The 26,089-nt window shown below is 35.5% G+C and overlaps 1 protein-coding gene across 1 annotated transcript in view; it reads left to right on the forward strand.

Annotated features, from left to right (window-relative positions):
• The window catches only part of LOC150097696 (cytochrome P450 2C25-like), a 56,395-nt gene extending 33,019 nt beyond the window's left edge, over positions 1-23,376 (forward strand). Inside the window, exons 7-8 of the mRNA XM_090407048.1 lie at positions 9,675-9,862; positions 21,460-23,376. Of these exons, the coding sequence (XP_090263174.1) occupies positions 9,675-9,862; positions 21,460-21,638 (367 nt within the window). The 3' untranslated portion in view covers positions 21,639-23,376. The remainder of the gene's footprint in view (positions 1-9,674; positions 9,863-21,459) is intronic.
• Positions 23,377-26,089: the final 2,713 nt, after the last annotated feature.

Below are 26,089 nucleotides of genomic sequence, written 5' to 3' on the forward strand. Positions count from 1 at the left end.
TTGTTTATATTTGATTTAAAAGCCTGTATATGACATTTCTTGGGAAATACGCCAGGGGGAAGACTGTTCCACAGTATCGCAGTAGCAGGGATGAAGGAGGAAGAAAAGAAACTTGTTCTGTGGGTTTCAAGGTGTACTGTGAAGGGATGGTGTGCAGCAACTGCACGTGTTCCAATGGGCTTAGTATGGAGTGGGGGAATTATTGATGCTGTTTCGGATGAACATTTCCCGTGGAAATATTTGTAGAATATACAAATTGCAGAGACCAAATGTTTATGTGAGTGAGAGGAGCGAGTTGGTGAGCGAAAGGTCATTTATCGGTCTAATTGCTCTCCTCTCTATTGAGTCAAGCATTTTGAGGGAGCTTTTAGGAGCCGCACTCTAAATGTGAGAACAGTATTCGACAGCTAGGCAGATTTGTGATTTGCATAATGTTAACAGCTGTTTAGAGGTGAAGTAACGTCTCGAACGAAAGAGAAATCCTAGTTTTTTGGAAGCTGAAGATGCAATGGTTGTGATGTGTTTATGACAGGAGAGGCCTGATGTCAAGGTAATTCCTAGAAAAGAGATATCAACTTGTCTGAGAATTTTAGTGTTATTAAAAATAATACTGGATAAGATGGTTCTTTTTTGTGGGAAATAAGAAAGAACTTGGTTTTAGTAGCGTTGAAGTTTACAAGGTTATCTGGGCCCCATTGGAGGATGTCTTGGAGGTCAGAATTAAGAGAAGTTCTGGTTGAAGTGAGCTGTATATGTAGGGTAAGTTTTATCAAACTAAAGGGAGGAGTGTAATGTGCTGTCATCTGTAAACTGTGTATTGGGTTGGAGGTCAAATGAGGTCATTGATATATAGAAGAAAGAGGGTCGGTGAGAGAAAACCTTGTGGGACTCCAGCATTAGTTGGATGGTGAGAGGATAGAGAGCTGTCTATCATCACACATAGCGTGCGTCCAACAGGAAGCTGGCAAGGCAATCCATCTGCAGAAGTCCTGATACAGTCCAAATGATGGGAGTTTGCTTAGTAAACCTTTGTGCCAGATCCGGTCAAAGGCTTTAGAGATATCAAGTGCACCCACTTGGGATTCGTGAAATTTCTCCATGGCATTTGTCCAGAGATGGATGATATATGAGAGCAGCTCGCCTATTGATCGGCATCTACGGAATCAGTACTGGTGGTCGCTTAATAGCTGGGTACTTCAAGGTAGAGTAGGAGTTGAGAATTGATGATTTTCTCCATCACTTGAGATAGGACTGAGGTGAGTGAAATGGGGCGGTAGTTAGATTTGTCACCCTTTTTAGGAATAGGTTGAACATAGGCCAATTTCTAGGCTTTTGGGATATATATATATATATATACCAGTGGAATAAGAGAGTATGTTCAGACGGCATAGGATAAGAGTCAGTTCTGCTGCACAGACCTTCAGGACAATTGGAGGAATGCCATCAGGGCCAAGAGATTTTTTTTTTGTTTCTAATTTAAACAACAGGTTTCTGATCTCTTTCTGGCAAAAGGATACGGGGGCATTATATGTTGGACAGTTGGAATGTTTGGGGAGCGTTTGCGCCCCCAGTCATTCCAAGTCTCAAACTGGGGAGAGTTAGTCGCTTGTTGTATATGAGAGCTCGCTGGCGCCCATGGTAACAGTGTAGATTGCGACAATTTTATAAATGGTATTCAGAGTTGCGATAGTTTGAAATGTGTGTCTCAAATGTCTCGCAAAGAAACTTTTAGTAACCGATGTCGTTTTGTTTGCGTGTTTAGTGTGCGTGTTTGACCAGCTAACGAGGTATCTCGAGAGAAATGTGGCTGTTCTGGTACTGCTAACGAATTATCTTGCGAAAATGATAATATGCGTTTTTAATGTAATTTGGCCCTTTTTTTTTTTTTTGCCTTATATAACCTATTATAGGTAGAGGTTTTGGAAGTCCTCTCCCGTGGTAATTAATTAACTGATATTATTATAGTTATTAACTGATATTGTTGCATGGGTGGTATGACTTCTAGGGTGGATTTTAGTGAGTTTTTTTTTTTTTTTTTTTTAAGAACAAGCCATACACCGTCTAAAATGGCTTCAGTAGCACATCCGGGGAGGGGACCCAAAAAGTAAAAAAAAAAAAAAAACACTAAAAAATTTTTTTCCTAATTAAAATTCATTTTTTTTTATTTATGTTGTGTCGCGTCGTCTATTTCTATACTACTTATGAATTAGTGGTCACATAAGGTGGAAATATCCTATAGCTCTCGGGAATCATGGCCGTTGTGAACACAAGGAGAACGAAGTAGTGCTCGGGCAGACCGGGAGCTACTTCGTTGGCCCGAGCTGTCCCGGAGGAGATCACGGGTATCATGTGTTGGCGATCACTGCCGATGTTCAGTCATAGGTCGTATGCAATGCGTAGTGTGTATTCTCAAATCGTCTACTCAACACAGGGATCCCCTCCCCCCCCACCCCAAAGATTAAATCCTGAGTGCACCCCTGAGTGGCTTCATAGTTGCTTCGTCGTAATCTCAAACAATTCAGTTTCAAAGATGGTCAGCAAAGACGTCATAAAAGGAAATGTTAGCCGTTTTTTAAGTCCAAAATAGACTTCCTAGAAGTTAATCTATCACTAAAAAATAACCACACACACACACTAAAAGAATAATACTCTTAAAATAGCACAATTAATCCGTTTATTTTTCCTACAGCGTTACTACCGAAGTCCGTAATATGCTGTTCAATCTATCCTTCAAATAACGCGATAGAATAATTCGTCGATATTACTTCACACGTGAGTGCAAATGACAGCATGATTTATTACCACTGAATGACCTCCCCCCCCCCCGAAATCTGAAATAAAAACTTTTCCTTCCGTAAAAACTGCACTTGATTTGTAATAAGCATCGAATTTCGAAGGGTTTAAAATAGAGATTCCCTTTAATATCGACTGCTTCTGCAAACAAGACTCACTTCTGCCATCACTTGACAAAAACGCTTCCATACAAGAGATAAAACTATTAGGGATCGTTCATAAATTACGTGACGCTCTTGGGAAAAGGGATTAGGTTACAATGTGTGACAATAAAAAGAAAAAAGTCCTAAAAATGTTATGGAATAAAAATTTTCGCGTTCTTGTTTAATAAAATTAATAAACGAAGACGAGAATCTGCAGGAACCAAGAACCGCTGTCGTCTGCAAAGGAAGCGCTATTTTGGGAAATGTGCATTACATTATAAGTCATTTTGACATCAAATAAATCTGGAATATAAGTTTATAAGTTTAATAAAGATGAGTCTTGATCCCAGGAGGTGTTTCTTAATAATAATAATAATAATAATAATAATAATAATAATACGGGGGAGGTCTGGAAAGTTCTCGGCCTAACAATGAAAAAACGAATTTATAATTAAAAAATTATTTTTATTTTTCATCATAATCTCCCTTAAGACTAATGCATTTATTCCAGCGATGCTCCAGCGCCATTATCCCGTCCCTGTAGTGATTCTCATTAAGATATACAAAATACCCATCTACAGCTGCAATCACCTCTTGATTCGAAGAAAAACGCTGACCAGCGAGGAAGAGTTTTTAAGTTTTGGGAAGAATCAGAAGTCAGAGGGAGCCAAATCTGGGGAATAGGGTGGATGTTCCAACAATTCATAGTGCAGATCCCTTAATTTTCCAATTGGCAAAAGTCCTTTGTGGGCAGGTCCATTGTCCTGATGAAAGATGCTTTTTCCGTCTGCAAACCAGGTATTTTCTGGTATGCATTGATTTCTCACGAATTTTTTCACCTAGTCTGGTCAAAAGATCGTAATCATATTTCTCGGTTATTGTTTTAGCCTTTTCAAGATAATGAATAAACAAAATGTATTTAGCATCCCAAAACACTGATGTCATGACCTTTCCTGCTGATGGAACCGACTTCGTCTTCTTTGGCGCTGAACAACCGGTTTCTGTCCACTGTTTTCACTGCTGTTTGGATTCTGGTGTGCAATGGTGAATTCAAGTCTCATCCACAGTAATAAATCGACGCACGAAATCAGTTTTATTCTTGTTAAAACGCTCCAAACACTATTCAGAGATTTTCATGCGAGTGCGTTTTTGATCTGCTGTGAGCAAGCGCGGCACCCATCTTGCGCAAAGCTTTTTCATTTACAATTCTCCATGCAAAATATATCCTACACGTTCTTTTGAAATGCCTATAGTCTCAGCAATTTCACATGCTTTGACTCGCCGGTCACCCAATACCATATCGTGCACTTATCAATAATTTCTGGTGTTGTTATACTTTTTTTGGACATCCTTCACTTGGATCATCTTCAAGGCTATTACGGCCACGTTTAAATTCGGCAGCCAATTTCTGAATTGTCGAAAACGAAGGAAAAGAGTGCCCATAAACCTTTATGAACTTCGAATGAATTTCCTTTGGCGTTAAACCTTCTTTTAGAAAGAATTTTATAACCGCACGATACTCAATTTTATCCATTTCAAGGGATACAGACAACCTTTGGCTTCTGACAGCTGCATAAAACAAATATGCTTGATAGATTCACTTGCAATTTCACGTGGATGCATATGATGCATGTACCAACTTAGAAAAAAAAATCTTGCCGATAGTGTTGCCATCTATGGTCGAGGCCGAGAACTTTTCAGACCACCCTCGTAATTTGATTAAAGATCTTAACGCTTTGAAATTCACAATATAAATGTATATAATTAAATTATAAATAAATAAATATAAATACCATTTACATTTATATTTATAAATATAAATGACAAATCTTAACGTTTATTATAAAAATAATAATCAATTAATATTATTGCTGTATTTATATGCTTATTTCATATTTATTAAAAATAATAAAGTGTTTTATAATAAAAAAAAACTTTAATAAAAATTATAAAATAAACTTCATTTAAATAGGAATTTGCTAACTAACTGAATACACCATATATTTTTAAACATAACCATTTTATTAGAATTGCATAGAAGAAATCCTTTAGTGTAACCTAGAATCTCAGTGCATTCCATCTTATACAAATCTAAATATCAACCTTATACAAGATTCATTGTCATGTTAGGACAACCTTACGACAGAACACTGTTAACTCTGAACATATCACTCCTACAAATCCGGCAGAAATGATAAATATCATCTCCCATCTAAACAGTAAAAAAGCTCCAGGACCGGATGGCATAACTAACAGAATAGTAAAACTACTTCCAAGAAAGGCCATAGTCCATCTCATCGACATTACAAATGCCATCTTTAGATTCCAGCTTTTCCCTACTACATGGAAAACAGCCACCTTTGCTGCCACCATGCCATTGAAGAAGCCAGGAAAAATTCCTCACCTTCCCGAAATCTACAGACCCATAAGCCAGCCTCGGAAAGGTGACAGAGAAAGTGATCCTCTCAAGATTCCAAGCAGAAACAGATAAGTTAGGAATTTTGCCTAATGAACAGATCGTCTTTCGCAAGGCCCATAGTACAGCTCAACAAGCGCACCGGCTGGTAGAAATCATTACTAAAGGTGGTTTTACCTGGAAACTCAATACAGCTACCATCTTCATCGACGCAGGAAGGCGTTTGACAAAGTATGGCATCAAGGCCTTCTCTACAAACTAATAAAATTTAACTTGCCAGTTAAGTTAATAAAAATAATACATTCTTACCTGAAAGACAGATATATGCAGGTCAGGGTCGGCGAAACGGTTTCATCCAGACGCAGGATCTCGGCAGGCGTACCTCAAGGAGCTCTTCTGGCACCTCTCCTGTTCTCAATCTATGTAGCGGACATCCCTCTGAACCCAAGAACAACATTCACTGCATTATATGCAGATAATACTGCACTGATGGCAAGATCACTGAGCCCAAAACTGGCAACTAAAAGCCTCCAAACCAGCATACACATTTTAGAAAAGTGGATGGCAGACTGGAGAATCCAAGTTAACCCCAGAAAATCTCAGCTATATTGTTTACTAGAAAGAAAATCCATACCGTGGAGGATATTTATTTATTGGGAGTAAAGATTCCATGGCAGACTGAAGTTAAATATCTTGGAGTGATTCTTGATAATAAACTCCTATTCAGCAAATATATTAATTACATTACCTCAAAAACATCCAAAGTCTTAACACAGCTCTACCCTATGATCAACAGACAAAGTAAACTGGACATGCAAACAAAATTAACAATTTACAAGATAGTAATTCGACCGGTCATCTCTTACGCATCCCCAGCGTGGAGCCACACCGCGAATTCAAACATTCTAAAACTTCAGAGATTACAGAATAAGTGTCTGAGGATGATTCTGGATGCCCCTTGGTTTATAAGAAACACCCAGATCCACAGAGAAGTTAATATCCCTTCTCCTAAATCCAGCTGAGAAGCTCTTTACCAAGACAAGTAACCATCCAAACCCGTTAATCAAGGAAGCCTCAGAATATAATGAAGCAGAAATCAACAAATATAAAAGACCAAAGTCTATCTTAAGTTCAGCTGAACACAACTAACTTCGTTGCCCTCAATGGGCGAGCATATAGCTCACAAACACTCCATTCAAAGTTCTTTCATTACAAGACAAAGGGGAATATGAAAAGCAATTTTACTTCACCCATCTAGCCAGAAATGTTAATGTTAATGTCCTTTAGTGTGAATCTGTGGCTGTGGAGATTTCTGGCAGTTTTACGTAGCGACAAAATATCTCTCTCTAAGTTTTTTGTTTATTTGTTTTTTTATTCCTGTGGGAATCGCCAATTAGAAGTCGTTTTATGGTTAACTGCAGCGCTAACATCTCTCGTGTGCTTCCATTTTATTTCATTCCCACGTGCTTTTCAACATAAAAATAAAAATAGGTTAAGAAACAACTTAGGCTAGTTATCCGTCTACCGCAAAGCGCGAAAATAACTTGAAATACACGGCGTGCTACCTTTTGGTGTCAACGATGGATCATTAAATACACCTTCTCAAAAAATCAATAAAAAGAAAAAGAAAAAAGGAAAATGTTAGTTGATCCATAAAAGATAATGCTGTATTTATTGATAGAGAAGACAAGGTCATCTTTGACAAAGTTAACTATACTCTTACTATCATAATATGATAGTAAGATATAAGAATGCATCGTGTATGAAATTTCACGTTCGTTTGTTATAGCAAGTCACGTGATCTCTGAGATCACGTGACTTTGTTTTATACGTTGAGATCAGTGTTTTATAGCTTGGGTTCAAGATGTCAGCACTGAGGTGAATGTTGACGCTTTATTTTACCGTAATGGTGACAGCTGTATGTAACTAACAAATGTGCAGATAGGTAAGTTGATGAGAGCTTATTATACCCAAAGATGCAGTATCATAAGGGCTGTGTGTGAAAAATGAAAAGTCCATGAACCTTCGCAAGGAAAAGTGTTTACCAGCTGATGGGTTCAATTTTACTGAGAAATATGAGGAAACATGTTGCATATGCCTATGACAAACTTCATAGCGAGATCATTGACATTGGATGAAGGTATGACTCACAAGCTAATTACAAAACAGCTTAATTTTAGTGCATACACCTGTTGTTGGATTTATCATCATTTCCTATCCTCAATGAAGTCTAAGGGTGCTATATCATACGGTCAGTCCAGTTCAACAAACTTTTTTAGAATAAATTTAAGAATACGTCTATACAACAGGATCCGATTGAAAGAAGTGGATTTCATTTTTCATTTAAAAAAATGTCGAGGCATCTAAAAATTGAAATACACCCTCTGTCCAAAAAGAAACCGAACTTTTAGAAAATAGAAGAAACTAATGGCGCCACCTGTGTTTATCATTTTGTTGTCGAAAGTGGCACCCTTCATCAGTGTTGTGTCAACTGTTTATGACATTTGTTTCATTAAAAGCCAAGTTATAATGCCAAGAGTGACAGTGTGTTTCACGAACGGTCGGTCGTCACGATATTCATGCCGTACGCGACGAATTCTCGCTATCAATCGCTTCAAAACTTTGAGATAAAACTCACCATAGACCATTTGGCCAGGCAGAACGAATTTTTTATGGATAATGCCCTTGGAATCGTAGAAACAATTTTTGATTGTAGAAATTGTAGAAACAATTCTTTACTTTTGACTTACGTGCGATTTTTTTTCGGATGCCCCTCTTCTGGTGGCCTCCACTCAGCACTCCGTTTCGGGCTCATACTCAAAACACCACGATTCGTCACCAGTAACGATCGTTTCAAGGTAGTTTGAGTCCTTACGAACGGTTTTAATGAGGTCCTTGCAGTGTTCATTTCGATACCATTTTTTTTTTTGGTCGTCAGTCAACTTGTGGGGAACAAATCGCGAATTCAATTGACGAAGACCCAAACTCTCGGTCAAAATGTTGTGCACAGTTATTGTTTGGAATTTACAATTCATTTTCAATCAATCTCACGGACGATTTAGGGTTTTGTTTCATGAAATCACGCACTTTGTTAACTTCTCTTAGTCCAGTTTTTGGGCGGTCCCGCTTTTCGTTGTCCTCAAGCGTCTCACGACCACTTTGAAATCACTTAAACCATTCCTAAACTTGAGTACGGGATAAGTATTCATCACCGTATGCTTTTTGAAGCATTTGATGCGTTTCGGTAAAACTTTTGCCAAGTTTAACACAAAAGTCAATCGCAGTTCTTTGTTTGAAACTCATTTTCTGACCGTTCGTCAAAATCACTCTTGGCACTATAACTCGGCTTCTAATGAAGCAAATGTCATAAACAGTTGAAACAACACTAATGAAGGTTGCCGCTTTCGACAACAAAAAGATACAACAGGTGGCGCCACTAGTTTCTTCTATTTTCGAAAAGTTCGGTTTCTTTTTGGACAGAGGGTGTACTTTGCCCTTTATATTTCCTTTTTTAATTTACAAAATTCTTTCAGAAGTTTCAGAAAAATGACGCTTGAGTTGCATTTTGGCAGAATAAAATCGGTTTAGGCAATCTCTTCCTTAATTGTTATTCTTCTATGCCCGCTGTCTTGTAGCGTTATTGTTATCAAAGCAGAATTCTCTCAAGCACCTGGCATTATGTAATCCAGTTGCTTTCAACTGTCTCGTATTCTTTCTATCTAATTAACTAAGCTCTTCCGACATCGCGTTATTTGAGTAACAAAGTAAGTTTAATTTATGTAAGAAAAAAATGAGCACAAGAAAAAAAAATGAAGTATTGTTTGAGGAGAGAAAATAAAAAATGATGGGATAGGTAGCGTCTTCCCACATCCAGTTGTTTAAAAAAAAAAAAAAATACAGCTGGTTTTTGTCCTTTTTTTTTTTTTTTTTTTTTTCCCGGTGCTGTTTTCTCTGATTTCACGGATAATGCGGTACCCTGTTGTAGCTTGTTAAAAAAAATGAGGGAAAAAAAAACAAAAAAAACGCCGAGCTAATTTGATCCTTTGTCGTTATTTTCAAGTAAGCATTTACTGCAATTGTTTTTCTTTGTTCTTGTTAGCATGACGTGTTACGCACTAGTTACGTCAATGCCGTTCAAGTGATCACGTATTTTCTCTTCAAATCATACTTCTCTTTTTTTACGTTCTACGTCAAAATAAAAATCACTAAAATTCCACTATCAGAATTGCATATTTTATTTTTAATTTTTTAAACCAAACTATATTGTTCAAGAAATTACTGATAGACATAGCATTCTAATGATATTAAAATATTTGTTTTAGTACTACAGAAGATACGAACATATTGAATTATACCATCCCAAAAGGTGCTACGGTAATGACCAATCTGTGGGCAGTACATCATGATAGCGAATACTGGGAAAAACCTGAAAAATTTCTTCCGGACCGCTTCCTCGATGAAACAGGATCCAAAGTAATCAAACCAGACTGGTTTATGCCATTTTCGTACGGTAAGTAGGAAAATAAACAACCCTTTTTGATGAGATTGAAGGGCTTCATACTTCAAACAAATCAAAAATACGTTTAAGAAAAACGTATTAACATGTCTACAAATTTTCTCATCATTGGAAGCCATTCTCTGTCTTATTTGGCCAATTTTAGTACACATTTGTTGGATATATTTCAAATTATTGGATGTTATGCTTTAAAGATTGCGTATCTATCATTCGAAACATTAATTCCACTATTAAACTCGTATCCATTGAGGCATCTGCCATCTATCAATGTATGCACATTATCCAAGTTTCTGTTCGTATGATTAAAGATCAAGAATTATATACGATATATCTGAATATCTAACACTTCAATCTTGAAACAGGAATATATTAAATATATACAAATCTCCGCATGAAAATTATTCAGGTTGTTTCGATTTTACAACTTCTAATCACGCAGTTTAATGAATCAGGCCCTATTACCATTCGGTATTTTAGCGAGTGATGAATAGATTATTTGTAGTTGATTTGCGAAAGTCAATAAATTAAAACTGAACAAATGTTTAATAAGGAAACGGAAACATGTTATACATAGATTTACACTATGCTGCCAAAAATACGGGAATCCTCAGCCAAAATGCAGATGATGCAAAGATAGGACAGAAATATTTTGGAAAAGATTTTCAGATGTAAGAGAGTGAGTTAAATGATAATTCTATTAACTTTAATTTTAAAATATTTGCATTAAAATGATAGTTTTATAAGAAAACATTTTAAAGTTAAATATTTAAAATTTTGCAAGAATTGTAGGGTACAGATAATCAAGTTTGAATCATAAAAAAGATTTTAAAAAATCGCAAAGGCTTGAAAATTATGCATAGTAAGATTTTTTTTCCTCTTGAGATAAAGTCAAATTAAAGAGGTATACATTATTATTTTTATATTTTAGTAAAAAAATGTGTTTTATTGTTCCTTAAAACATTATCACATATAATCGTACTGTATTTATTTATCAAACCATCAAGGCATAACTTCTGTTTAAATTTCGCCAAAAGTTAAAACGAAGATTCATGGAAGAATTATGAACCAATTACAGTACTCGTAACCTGTGACGTAATCATTTATAGAATAATAACAACATACATTGTTTTGGGTTTTGCTTTCGAAAGAAAGGTACTGAAGAATTAATGACATTTTGAAAATATTTATCATTTTTGTTTAATATTTGATAATTACGTTATCAAATCTAAAAAATAATCTAATTAAAAACCTCTATCGATTTTATTATTCATTGTTATTATTTTTTGTTATTACGAGTAATTTGCTTGACAACACGCCAAAGCGATGTCTTGCTGTGAGTTGCTATCATTAGGCCTCTGCAAACTACATATATCACTGTGTCGTTTATTGACTGAGAAAATGTGAGCGAATGTGCTGCCTCTAGCGGTAACTTCATGAAATCAGTACTTGACAAGATGGCGTAAACAAATAACCTTCGTCTGTTTGAAATGAAAATATTTCACCAAATTGGCAGTGCTGTTCAAGTTGAGCTAATGGTATAAGCTTCAAACAGATCTACAATAAAGTTTCATGCGGTGAACAACGATAAGAACATCAAAAACATTGTTGGAATTCAGTAAGCATTAACAAAAATACTGAAAATTCTATAATAAGATGTAAAATTAGAGTTTCAACAACAACAAAATACTAATAAAATCAAATAAAAATAAACCAAATAAAATATAAATAAATAAAAATAAACCAAATAAAATATAAATAAATAAAAATAAACCAAATAAAATATAAATAAATAAAATAAAAAACAGGGACAAACTGATTTTCAGCAACAACAAAATACGAATAAAATCTAATAAAAATAAACAAAATAAAATATAAATAAAATAAAAATAAGCAAATAAAATATAAATATAAATAAACCAAATAAAATATAAATAAATAAAATAAAAAAACAGGGACAAACAGATAAAGATCAATAAAGTTCCGACTGTATATACTGGATCGGAAAGAATTAAAAATGATTGTCCACAACTACAATTCAAATGCTGCTGACGAAAAGGAGTAGCTGTATTGAAACAAAGGATAGATGCAAGTTTTCCTTGAAATGTACGAACTCATTTCCTCGAAGCATGGTTGATGACCTCGTTTCATGTGTTATGCTCTGGCATGTTTTAAATGCTTGACTTACTAGGCAACATGTGATTTAAACAGGAGGTGGCCGGTGGTGTTTCGCATGCAATATGCAATCACACGGAGGAGTTGATTTGGAGTGTGGAATGAATCTTTGCAAACAAGAGAAAGTAACTTATAAGTGATTGTGTAACAAATTCTTTCCTAGTGCGTCACTTTTAAAATTAATGTGTATGATTATTTTTTAATAACCGACAAGTAGATCAGTTTAATGATGAAATATAGAAAGAATCTTGGATTATAGATTGAAATAAGCAAAATTCAGGCTGTGTAACAAATCATGCGATAGTTTATGTATCGCAACGGTGTGTAGCCTTTTATACTAGAGGGCCGTGCATGAGAATAACACACACACACACACACACACACACACACACACACACACACACACACACACACACACACACACACACACACACACACACACACACACACACACACACACACACACACACACACACACAGAGTGCATACTAGGTCTAACTAAACAATTTATCTGTTAAGTACCAGATCTACGTGGAACGCGACTTGAAAGTCTTCAGGTCAGGACCTCTCTATCCTCATTCTCGCCACGCTCCAGTGAAGTCTCTTACTATGGAGTAATGACCCAGTCAAGAGCCCACCTTGCCCTGCCCTAAGCCATTCGTTTTCCCTGACTTTACCCTATAACCCTTGAATGTTCTCAGGAATTGCTACCAAGGACATTCAAATTGCACGTATGCTACTAGAATTAAACTTGTTACATACAAAGTAATAAATAAAATAACCTTAATTTAAATAGCAGTTAAATTAAATTAAATTAATTCTAAATTTAAAAGCATATACAGAACTGGTAATGTGAACTGTAACTCCACGTAAAGGTTATACTTTAGTAAAAAAAAGCACCATAATAGCAACATAACAAAGTGAACTGTGTGCACAATAGCTGCAACTGATGTTGTCCTTTGAATTACATACGATCCCTGTCCCAAAGAGATCAGCAAACATTCCACTCTGAAACATCTCTCTTACATATCCTGAAAATCGGAAATATCGAATTCAGTGTCTCATTCATCCCCCCAAGGAATTTTTTTTTTTTTTTTTTTTTTTTTTTTGGTCATGGGTATTTTTGCTAACGTTCTGACTCCATCTAAAGTACCAGCGCACCAATGGATGCCTGCTTCATATTATCATAGAATATTCAGGATCCGTAAGATCCGAGAGGTGAATTTAGCTTTAATATATTAACCTTTAATTTACATTTTGTTATTAATTTTTTCTCTGATAACCCCATAGGAGCCAAAAATTTCATTTGATTGGATCTAGAGTTTTCCCTTGTGATTTAGATGAATTTTAGTTATCCCAGTGTTGCTCCCGATCAGCTATTGGTTTCTCCTCTGCTTCAGATATTTGCGTGATGCTGATAAAGAATGGGAATCCTTTTTTTCCATCATTTCATACACGCATTAGCTAACTTAAAACGTTGTGGGCTGTCCACATACTCTACCCCCGCCATTTCTGTACGAAACACATGTTATACAGATAATGAGTGGCGGCTCGTGGCTTGAAATCGTGGGGGCGCTGCAACTTTCGAAATATACATACACACTGTAAGTACAGTATATACGTGTTTGGATAAAATATCAAAATTATGGTAAAAAATAAAATAAATAAATAAACATGAAAAAATATTGTTTATTATCGATAAAATTATACAGTTTGGTATAATTCAAAATTACTTAAAAATAAAATCGATTATCATAACCCCAATAAGGTTCTAAAATAAAAACTATAACAAATGCCGTGTCTTTAATTGTAATGTCCAAATATTTAAAGAGACAGAGTAAACACGATAAGCACTACGAACACTCTACTACTAGCGCAAACTGCATATAAATAACAGTGGAACTGCGCGACGGACAGTGCCGCATTACGCTAATAGCTCGCATCTCGCTCTGACATGTATATGTTGCACGGGTAGCAAATACTAGCAATATGACACTGTGGTAAACGGAGTGCTGCTAGCATCCTTCGCCCTCCTAAGTGCTACAAGATGGATTTTTATTATTTTTTATACAAAATAAGAGAATTATATAGGATTTTGATGATAAAATTAAATATTACAAGCAAATATAAATAAATTAATTAATATATTTATATATCGAGAAAAACTGGGGGTGCTGCAGTTCCGCAGTGCCTATGCACTAGTCGTCCTACAGATAATCTTTCTTTAACATTTTCTTTGTCATTAGAGGTGATGAGTACGGTAAGTTTATTCATCGTTTTTCAATATTTGTCATACTTCTAGTAGCTCCTCAGTATTTACCACTGAAGCCCTAGGAAAAATTTCTCAGAGCATTCCTACTCTCACCAGGGAAAGATGTTCCTTCAAGGTTCTGTATGTCTTGAAGACCCTTCTGAAGTATCGAATGAGAATGTAAAAGAGGCCCTTGTGCTTTTTTTTTTTTGTGTATCGTTCAAGACAAAGCATAACAAGAAAAGTGGAATGAATTCTGAGTTTTTCACTGCAACTTTGTAGGCAATAAAACCATTGAGGGTAGTCTATCCATTTGCTTTAAGGAATTTCGAGATGTATTATTGTTCAGCGTAACCAGAATCCATTATTGACACAGCAGCATCGCCAGTGATGAATTTGATCTCTGTGGTGGTGCTTCTATCTCAGCAGCATAACGATCGTGCTCATCTCGCCAACTAAAATCCACTCTGCTTCACCGGCGTTGTAAAATAATATAGTTAATCCTCGTGAGCAATACAAGGGTGTGCTGAAAAGTTGTGATAATCACCATGAAGGAATTGAGGTAGAGCCATGTAACTTACACGTTATTCTACATGTTCCCCACGGAAAGTTATACACTTGTTACGATGCTGCTGCATCATTTGCAATCCTCTGAGGAAAAAAGTCTTTCCCTTGTTGCACAAACCAGTCCTCAGCTGCAGATATGACTTCGTCATCTGTGATAAATTTTGTTCCTTTCAAGTGCTTCTTTAAATTTGGGATAAGAAAATAGTCAGACCGGGTCACATCTGGCGAATAGGGTGGGTGAGGCAGACATTGAAAGCCCAAGTTGTGTATTGTCTGTTGGGATTCATGAGCAATGTGAGCAGGTGCGTTGTCCTCAAAATGCAGCAGGCCTCTGCTCAGTTTCCCGCGGCATTTTTCCTTCAGTACCCCCTTCAGTTCTTTCAGAGCTGTTGAATAAACTGTTGCTGTATCAATTTCACTTTTTTTGTGGTATACTTGGCAAGAACCCTTCCCTGTGGATTTTTGGGTTCGGAACTTCTTTGGCCATGGAGAACCTCTGTGTCTCCAACCATTGACTGTTGTTTGGTCTCTAGGTCATAGTGATGAAACCATGTTTCATCAACAGTCACGGTACGAGCCAAAAATGTGCACCTGATTTCTCAAAATGACCCAAAGTCCCTTGAGATGACAGCACACATTCTCTCTTTTGGTCGACATTCAAACATTTGGGGGACCCACTAGAGAGCCCCTGCATGTCCAGATGTTGGTAGATAATAACCCTAACTCGTTCCCTGGATATCCCCGGAGTTTTTGCAAAATTTTTGACTGGTGTGCGTCTATCATCAAGGACCATGGCATGCACTGCATCGATGTTTCCAGGTGTGATCGCTATGGAAGGGCTTCGTGACCTGTGGGAAACTGTACAATGGCTTGGCGGAAATCCAAATTGTTCGTCTAGTACGAGTATGAGGTTATTTTTGTTAGTTAGTTACTTGGTCTTGCTTTCTCTGATATCTTCCCAAGACAGAAGAGGGGATAATAAGTCTCAGTACTTTTGAAGGAATTTCAAGTCATCAAGGGATTAGCATTATGTAGTTTTTTTTCATCTTGATGGGAAGTAACGAAGTCTCAACATTGTATTGATAATGGCAACGATGTTCATAATAGCTTTGTGGGGAAAGACATTTAATTTAACAACTTTGTAATTCCATCCGGACCTGAAGCCTTTTAATATCTTTACTTTTTTTGATAATTTTTCGGACTTCATCTGGAGAAGTTGGGGAAATAGCAACTTGCTAATTGAGGAGATTCAATGCACGATGTATCTTTCCAGAACAAGGAAATGTTTGCATTTCTCTTCGCCGCTGTAGGGAACGATGTTCTTAAAGTTCTTAAAAGAACTGGGAGATGAACTGAGTCCTTAACTCTTTATCCCGTCATCTGAATGAAGAAAATCTGTGTGCATGGGATGTTATTGAGCTAAAGATCTAATCATGGCTGGGTAACGGCAATAGCGAAGCCTCAGTTAAAACTTCATTGGCTACAGCATTGCCATTTGTTACTCTGGGAATCCTGAAAAGGACTATCTCTATAGCCACTTTCTGAACAATGATGTTCTAAAAAGAACTGGGCGATGGACTGAGTCCTTGACTCTTTATCCCGTCATCTGGATGAAGAAAATCTGTGTGGGTGGGGTTTTATTGAGCTAAAAGCTCCAATCATGGCTGGGTAACGGCAATAGCCGAGCCTCAGTTAAAGCTTCACTGGCCACAGCATTACTATCTCGGTTACCCTGGAAGTCCTAAAAAGGACTGAGATGTTCAGTCTTAACAATGATGTCCTTATCCTTATAAGGACTGGCTTAAAGGGGCAAAGCAAGAATGCTTTTCATATTCCCCGTTATCTGTAGAGGACAGTGTAGGGATAAGGTGTTATTGAGCAATTAAAGCTCTGATCATGGCAGGAGGGTAACAGCAATAGCCGAGCCTCAGTTAGAACTTCATTGGCTACAGCATTGCCATCCATTACCCTCCAAAGGTATTGTGGTTCTCACCATTCAACCATCCAACAATGATGTTAAATTATCATGATTAAAATGTACTAAAATTATTGGAAAAATTTATAGGTGTCTCTATGTGTTTTAGAATTATTTAATTTTGAAATAATAAAAATATGAAATATAAATTATGTTGTTATTTATTTAAGAAAATAAAGATTTAATTTAAAACGTAATTCATTTTTATTTGGATCGCAGTCACTTACTGTCCGATAATTATATAAAATTGTATATATTTAAATCAAGTAATTCTCATAAGATTATGTTTTCCTTATTTTTATCGGCTGGTAAAGAAAGAATAACAATTAATTCAAAACCACTACACAATTTTTAAAAGTTTTTTTTTGCAGGCTCATCTAATACTTTAAGTATAAACAGTTCATTTATTCCTACACGATATTTAACTAAGACAGGGTTAATAATTTTGCGGACTTCAGGTGAAGCATTTTAAAAATACAAACAAACAAATATACAAAAACGATAATAAAAAAAAATAGAAAAACATCTTTAGCTCACCCACGATACGAATGTACTATAAGTTCACAAATAAACATTTCATAGGTGACAACCACATTAAAAAAAATAATAAATAAAAAAATAGCCAGCACGAACAGTAAAATAATTTTAAAATATTAAAAATTAATAATAATTTAATCCGTTTAAATTGAGATCAAATTTTATCCTAAATTATCTAGCCAAATCGGTCGGTTACGTCTGGACCATTGGCGACTCGTGCATAGGCACTGGGGAACGGCAGCACCCCCAAATTTTCTCGATATATAAATATATTTATTAATTTATTTACATTTGCTTGTAATATTTAATTTTATCATCAACAATCCTATACAATTCTCTTATTTTGTATAAAAAAATAATAAAAATCCATCTTGTAGCACTCAGGAGGGTGCTAGCAGCACTGTGTTTACCACAGTGTCATATTGCTACACGCGCAAGCATATCACGTCATAGTGAGATGCGAGCGATTAGCGTAATGCGGAACTGTTCGTCGCACAGTTCCACTGTTGTTTGTATGCAGTTTGCGCCAGTAGTAGAGTGTTCGTAGTGCTTATCGTGTTTACTCCGTCTCTTTAAATATTTGGACATTACAATTAAAGACAACATTGTTATAGTTTTTATTTTAGAACATTATTGGGGTTATTAGCGTATACACTGTACTTAAAGTGTGTGTGTGTGTGTGTGTATGTGTGTGTGTGTGTGTGTGTGTGTGTGTGTGTGTGTGTGTGTGTGTGTGTGTGTGTGTGTGTGTGTGTGTGTGTGTGTGTACGAGCCGCCACTGGTCTGGACCGATAAATAAAATTTCATTAGTGTGAAATTATGCATGTGTTTAGAAATAACTTTAAAGATTTATTATTATTATTATTATTATTATTATTATTCAAGTCACTCACCACCTCCAAAGATAAGACATTTCGATCATACTGCTCTATGACAGAAAAATCTAACTCTCTTTCTTGACTACATTCATTCTCAATTTCCATAGATACCGTTTATAAAATGAATAATCCTATCTACTCGTATCCCGTATGACCTTTTCAGAGGTTTTTAGGTCTATATCATATCGCCTCTCATTCTTCTGTCTGCCAGTGTTTGCAAGTCACACAACTATCGTTGCAATCTACATTCCCCAATCCCAATATCTTTAACATCCAGCTTTCCACCCTCTCCAGTTTATCTGCATCACTTCGAAAACCAGGAGACCCATTCGATTTCGATTTTTTTTTTTCGATATAAACTAGCGCTCATACAGAAGCGTTGCTTATATTGTATGACAATAACTTTTATCATTTTCATTTTTTTTCCCTGAAAACTCTTTAATATTTTACTGAAATATTTGAAAATTTTTGAAACTATACTTCGGAGTTAAGTTCGAAAATTAGATTAAAATAGATTATTGCATTCAGAATTTAATATAAACAAAAGTTTAATTTTGCTATGCGATCTGCAATTTGGCAAATGAAGGAAAAAAAAAATTCTTCTGGAACCGTCACACAGAAAAATTGTTTGATCACCTTTTAATGTTGGTTTTGATGCAGATAACTATATCGAAAATAAATTACCTTATGAAGTATCAAGAATAAAACAATTTATTAAACAGATTAAACAATTTAATAAATTTATTAAACAATAAACAATATATATATATATATATATATATATATATATATATATATATTGTCTGTATTAGGTCTCAACAATATATATATATATATATATATATATATATTGTTGAGACCTAATACAGACAATCAGGGAAACCAGACTATGTGGAAGATATGGTATATATATATATATCAATATCCTGCTATGTACCCTCAGTGTGGGGGGGGGGGGGGGGCTACTATTATAGCACTTCATGATTAAGCTGACCTTATTATTAATCTCCTCTCAACATTTTTCCTCCAAATTATTCTATTACTCAGTACTTCAATATAGTCGTTTCAAACATTTCGGTCTTCTAAGGCACATCCAACTGAATCAATCTACCTAGATTTTGGTCTTCCTCTAGGTCTTTTTCCTGCAATGTTCGTATCCTATTTTGCTAACCTTGCATCACCAATGTATTTCTTTCTAATATTTTCTAATATTCTAATTCCTTTCTAATATCTCCATTTTTAAAGGATTCTGCCATCGATGCCATCTGTTCCCTCGACTAATCTTTCTCAGAATCCCCATATCTGTGGTCTCTAATCTTTGGTCAAGTGCTTTATTTCTAATCCAACTCTCAGATTCATAACTTAAAACTGGCTTCTGCACTGTCTCATTTACTGCTAGTTTGGTGTTTTGACTAATTTCTGTTATTCCATATACATTTATTTAATTGGCTTCCCCATACCAGCTTTGTTTATTCTGTTGTCTATTTCCAGATTTAACTTGCCATCTTCACTAAAAACCGCATCTGAATAGCTGAAATATTTTACTTCTTCTATAGGTTCTCCATTGAAAATGCAGCTGACTATGTTCCTGCTTATTTTCATAGTTTTATTCTTTTAATTACTGATTTTCATGTCAAATTTGTTACAGCTGTTATTCGATTTGGAAATAGATGCACACTTGCACTAGATGTATCAGGAACAAAGGGATTGAATTTGTTGTCTTCGTGAATACATCGAGGATTCAGATCGTAGGCGTTAGTGAGATCTAGCAGTCGCAGTCGGATATACTTACTCGTGTTTCAGACTTACAGTATTTCTGCTAACGATATCAGAGAATTTGAATCAGGACAGAAAGCTATGAATACAATGGTAGTAACAAACAATGTAACATGTAGCAGTGAATTTGAGGCCATCTACCGTAAAGTGGACTCTAACATGATGAAATACATGGTAAGTGTTGTCACACAACTAGTGGCTCATTTTCTGATGACGATTAGATGCATTGCCAAATCGTGATGACTGGCAAACGAGTATTATCTTGGGAGAGTTTAATTAACCGACTGTTGATTGAGTAGTGATTATATTCAAAGAAGAAAAAATATCAAATTTATTGAGCTATGACGAGACAACTTCCTTAAGCAGCATGAGATAGAAGGAACTCGAGGTCAAAGAGCGTTACCCTTGATTATAGTGTCATAGAGGGGTTTCTAGAGACTCTAGAGATGTGACTGATCTACCGCCGGTTGGTGAGAGTGATCATGTTGTAATGACCTGAGAAGTCGCTAAGTATATGGGTGTCCAGCGCAGAAAAGATTACATGCTAATATACAAGGTAAGAAATTACGACGAGTTGAGGAGTATATTGGGTTCTGTCCCATGGTATCATTTGTTGGGTGGAAAGGATATCGGCAGTGCATGGGACGTATTAAGAATACTTAAATAATGCAGTCTCAGAATGTATCCATTAGTTCGAATAAATAGAGTGGGAGTGAAATAGATGTTTAATCATATTAGGCAAGAGATTCTCAAGAAAAGGATGATGTGGGATGAATACCATGCGTATTGGGTTTAAGTTTCTTTTCAATGTGAAAAGAAACTAGTTTTGCATGTAATGATAGCCCAAAAGAATCTATCGCTATGCTACAAATAAAAGAAAGAATGAATGTGTAAAAATAATCTCACTGAATCCAGTACTATGTGGGTGGTGGATACAGAAGAGATTGTTTTGCTAGTCAGTGTCCACTTTGTGAAGATCTATCAATTTGGAGTAAGCGATATAGAATTCGGTGCTACATGTACACTGAGTGGCACATGTAGGCCCTCCTCTTCATACATTTGAGTGTGAATGAATTCAAGAAAAGATGTGATAGTTGGTGCGAGTGCTATGTAGCCTCCAGAAAATACAAATTTTTCTGTAGGTTTGACCTCCAGTGGAGGAGTTGCATTACACGCGGATGACCCCCCCCACACACACACCCAAATATTTGCTTTTCCTTTTAATGTTTTTATTAACATGATTGATTATTTACTTAATAAATGCTAATACTCAATGTTCTGCATCTGTTCTCTCCAAAAGACATCTCCTATGACATTGTTTATAATATTTTCGAGAAAGCAGTTCATTTCGATCGTTTCATTATCATCTATTTCAAATTGATAATTTATTTCATCAATATGACTTTGTTTATTTACTCACTTTTTTTTTTTTCAGGAAAACGAGGATGTCCAGGTGAAACCATGGCTGCTGTAGAACTCTTTCTGTATCTGACAATCATATTACATCGATTTCATGTACGCTTGCCGCCTAACACCCCCCCTAACTTCGAAAAAGATCTCGGGATTGCACAGTTAGTTAAGCCTTATAAACTATGCTTAGTATGCAGGCCATAAGATCAATAATTAAGAACACGAAATATTAATTGTAAGCTTTATTAGAAGGTTATAGTCAGGATTTATCTTGCTTTATATGGCTCTTAAATAAACGCAGTTTATGTTTCATGGCTAAGCGACCTTTCTAGCTCAGTGAAAAGTATAAAAAAAATGAAGTCAAATTTTGTTTATAAATACTTATTTTTAAAATACAAATTTTAGTATGTTTTATTTATTTTTATTTTTCGTATAAAGATTTCGTTAGTGCCTGTGTTGTAGTTTTCATCCTGGAAACTCGGGGTTTTAACTCCGCATCTCAAAATATCAACCATAGAACTCGCACTATTACAGATATTAATATAAATATTAGAATTGAGAACCACGAGATGGCAGCAGTTGTCTCTCGTAGTCTCTCTAACGAAAGTTCACGGAAAGCTTGAACCCACTATCAGTGAAGACTGAAGAATTGAGACTGACTGCAGAACAATCTTCAACAAGTCACTTGGAGCCAAGGAAGCTCCGCATAGTTCCTTTGAGAAATAAAATTCATTAGAGGGTTTTATTTTATTTTATTTTTGTATCCATTACGTTTTATAAAGAGAATGAGAGAATTAGATACAAACCATAGAAAAGTAGGAATAAAAACAAAGTAAACGATTATTATCAATGATGCCAGAACAAAACAAAATATTGCATTTGGCCATAACTTTTATAACATTATTTAGTATCATAGCAATTCAATAATCTACAGAGGTTTTTGGCTTATTACAATTTATATTTCGTGAAAAAAAAAAGAAGAAAGATAATAATGGGCAATATTTAAGCATTTAGAATATTCTTTCTCGATTGAATTTCCCAATATTCTTCACTAAGCAGACCCATAATTCAAAATTGTTGCATGGATGTGGGTGTGGGTGTTGAGGACAAATCGATTCGAAGAGCTCACTATATTTAAGTTTTCGACGCTTCTTTGAAAAACGATATTTTTGTGGGTGTGGAGATAGAGAATACATAATCACTGAGAAATTTTTTACAAGCTGAGAAATTCTATAAAATGGTTTATTCTTTCAAATTCATTTTGTTTTCACTTAATTACCAAATCAACAGTAGAGTTTTTATGAAATTATGAATAAAATGAATTGAATGCAGAGGAACGAAAGAGTGTTTATTTCTATACCAATGGCATATTCAGGGTCAGGGCTCAGATATGCTTTACATTTATGCAGGGGCGGCTCGTACATAGGCACTACGGAACTGCAGTACCCCCAATTTTTCTCGATATATAAATATATTTGCTTGTAATATTTAATTTTATCATCATCAATCTTATAGATTAATTTTTATATAAAATTTTGTTTTGTAAAAATAATAAATATCCATTTTGTAGCACTTAGGAGGGCGAAGGACGCTAGCAGCACTGTGTTTACCACAGTGTCATATTGCTAGTATTTGCTACGAGTGCAAGCATATACATGTCAGAGCGAGATGCGAGTTATTAGCGTAATGCGGCACTGTCCTTCGCGCAGTTCCACTGTTGTTTATATGCAGTTTGCGCCAGTAGTAGAGTGTTCGTAGTGCTTATCATGTTTACTCCGTCTCTTTAAATATTTGGATATTACAATTAAAGACATAACATTTGTTATAGTTTTTATTTTAGAACATTATTGGGATTATGATAATCGATTTTATTTTTAAGTAATTTTGAATTATAACAAACTGTATAATTTTATCGATAATAAACAATATTTTTTCATGTTTATTTATTTTATTTTTTACCATAATTTTGATATTTTATCCAAACACGTATACACTGTACTTACAGTGTGTATGTATATTTCGAAAGTTGCAGCACCCCCCCACGATTTCAAGCCACGAGCCGCCACTCATTATCTGTATAACATGTGTTTCGTACAGAAATTCGGACGCAAGCAGCACTGTGTTTACCACAGTGTCATATTGCTACGCGCACAAGCATATCACGAGTGAGATGCGAGCTATTAGCGTAATGCGGCACTGTCCGTCGCGTAGTTCGACTGTTGTTTATATGCAGTTTGCGCCAGTAGTCGAGTGTTCGTAGTGCTTTTCGTGTTTACCCCGTCTCTTTACATATTTGGACATTACAATTAAAGGATTTAATTGCAATGTCCAAAAATTGTAAATCCATTCCTTTAATTACAATTAAAGGAATGGATTTTATTTTTAAGTAATTTTGAATTATACCAAACTGTATAATTTTATCGATAATAAACAATATTTTTTAATGTTTAATTTTCTTTCAATTTTTACCATAATTTTGATATTTTATCCAAACACGTATACACTGTACTTACAGTATGTATGTATATTCCGAAAGCTACAGCACCCCCACGATTTCAAGCTACTGATGCAATGTTTAAGGGTCAAAAAGTGACCTCTTCATGAAGTATTAATATACTGTGTTTAATTTTAGGAATCAATTTTTGGAGTCTTTAACAGGAATAAATGCAAGAAATATATCTTTTCAATTCCCAGTTGAAAAGATTAGAAAGGTATTCGTCCCATCCTAGACGGGGACGGGGATTAGAACACATATCTCCCTAACCAAAGGAAATGGTTGTTCTTACTAATGAAATGAGATGAAAACTTTAGACCACGTGATTTTCATTAAGATAGGATTTTTAAAGTAGCCTATAATTGCTCTTCCAATGAAGACGCTGGCGAAACCACGTATGCTACAAGTATATATTAAATGGCCACTTTATTAGGAACATCTCCCCATTTAGGAAAATGGGGAGATGTATCCGGCGATATTTTTTTTAAATTTAAAACTAGTTTAAATAAAAATCCGTTTACTTTGTTAACCGATTCCTTGTATTTTATCAAATAGGGAAAAAGCAAGGAATTCAAGGTTTGTTTTGATTTGAAGCAATATTTCTTTAGTTAGTCCACAAAAGAACAAGTTTCGTTTATTTGAAGAGAAAAGCCAAGAGAAATGGCTCGTATTTACGCGATCACTTATATCATTTCGTTACATCCCTTGTGTGTGTGTGTGTGTGTGTGTGTGAGAGAGAGAGAGAGAGAGAGAGAGAGAGAGAGAGAGTCGTTGTAGCAATCCCTAAACAGATTAGAATTTTGACAGCCATTCTTCGATTCAATTTCTCGAAAAGCCTCCCAGTTGGCAATCGAATGTTTTAGTAGTTAGTTCAAGGAACACCATGAAAAGTAGTCGATTTTATTTACAACATTTCTTTTACAATTACAGTCAAATATCGTGTCAATTTGTTCTGCGGGATGGCCTGCAACCACACTGAGATTCTGGAAGAGATTTTTCATTAAGAAGAAGAAGAAGTCAGCAAGAATTCACGCAAATATTATCAAGCAAAGAAATAAGTTGATAATTTGCCAGAGTGCTTATCGTTTTTTTTTTTTTTTTTTGAAGAAAGTTAGAATCGGGGCAGTTTTAAATTCAGAAGGTATATCGTTTGTGTTCCAAATCTGAATAAGGGGGGATGGAGTAAATTATTTTTCTCTCAATTCAATAAAACTCGGAAAACCTGCCATGAAAAAATTAAGATGCTCAATTCTACTTCGGAAAAAAATTTACTTTAAATGAATCTTATACAATTGATTTTATTACACACACACACACACACATACTACTTGAAAACACTTTCATTTACGTCCAGTTAAACATTAAGCAAATAACAGAAGCGATGTGTTTGGCATTTCAAATTTATAGTGTATAACAATGGCGAAGTGGAAATTTTTGGAAACCTACTCTGAAAGTTAATAAGCACACCTCACTTCAGCTGAAACATTAAATTGCGTGTGTTCGTCTGGTCGGCGTATGGACAATTTTCAGTGATGGTACTACGATCCATCCAATCATCGTTAAATGCAGAAGAGTTGAAGAACTTTTATAAGTTCTTCAACTCTTCTGCATTCAACGAACCCAGAAAAGATGATTCAGCCAAGGTATCATCATCATCATCATCATCAACAACAACCATTGGTCCAATGCCCGTAGGTGTCTGCTGCCATCTTGATATGATTCTTCCATTGCATCCTATTTTGTGCAAGATGACTCAGTTTGTGTATAGAGTTTCCGCACCATTTGACGATGTCATCGCCCCATTCTCTGTTTGGTCTTCCTCTTTTGTTCTTTCCTTCAATCATTCCAAACAGCAACGTTTTTAATTTTCTCTCGTCATTCATTCTACATATATGGTCAAATATACGTAGTTTCCTTTTGATCATTTTCTGGATCAAGTTTTCTTTTGGTTATATTCGTCTGTAGATTTCCTCATTGTTCACTTTCTGTATCCAGCTTATTCTCAAGATCTTTCTATAGCACTTTCTCTCAAATGCCAATATCCTCCTTTCAGATTCTCTCAGGAGTATACAGGCCTCGCATCCATAGAGCATGCTGCTGAAGATACAAGTTTCTACAATGCGCAATTTAGTTTGCATCTTTATAGCTCGGCTCTTCCATA

This window comes from Typopeltis vanoorti, chromosome 17 (assembly GCF_054136105.1).
Source record: "Typopeltis vanoorti isolate ZY-2024b chromosome 17, IOZ_Tvanoo_1.0, whole genome shotgun sequence".
Lineage (NCBI taxonomy): Eukaryota > Metazoa > Arthropoda > Arachnida > Uropygi > Thelyphonidae > Typopeltis > Typopeltis vanoorti.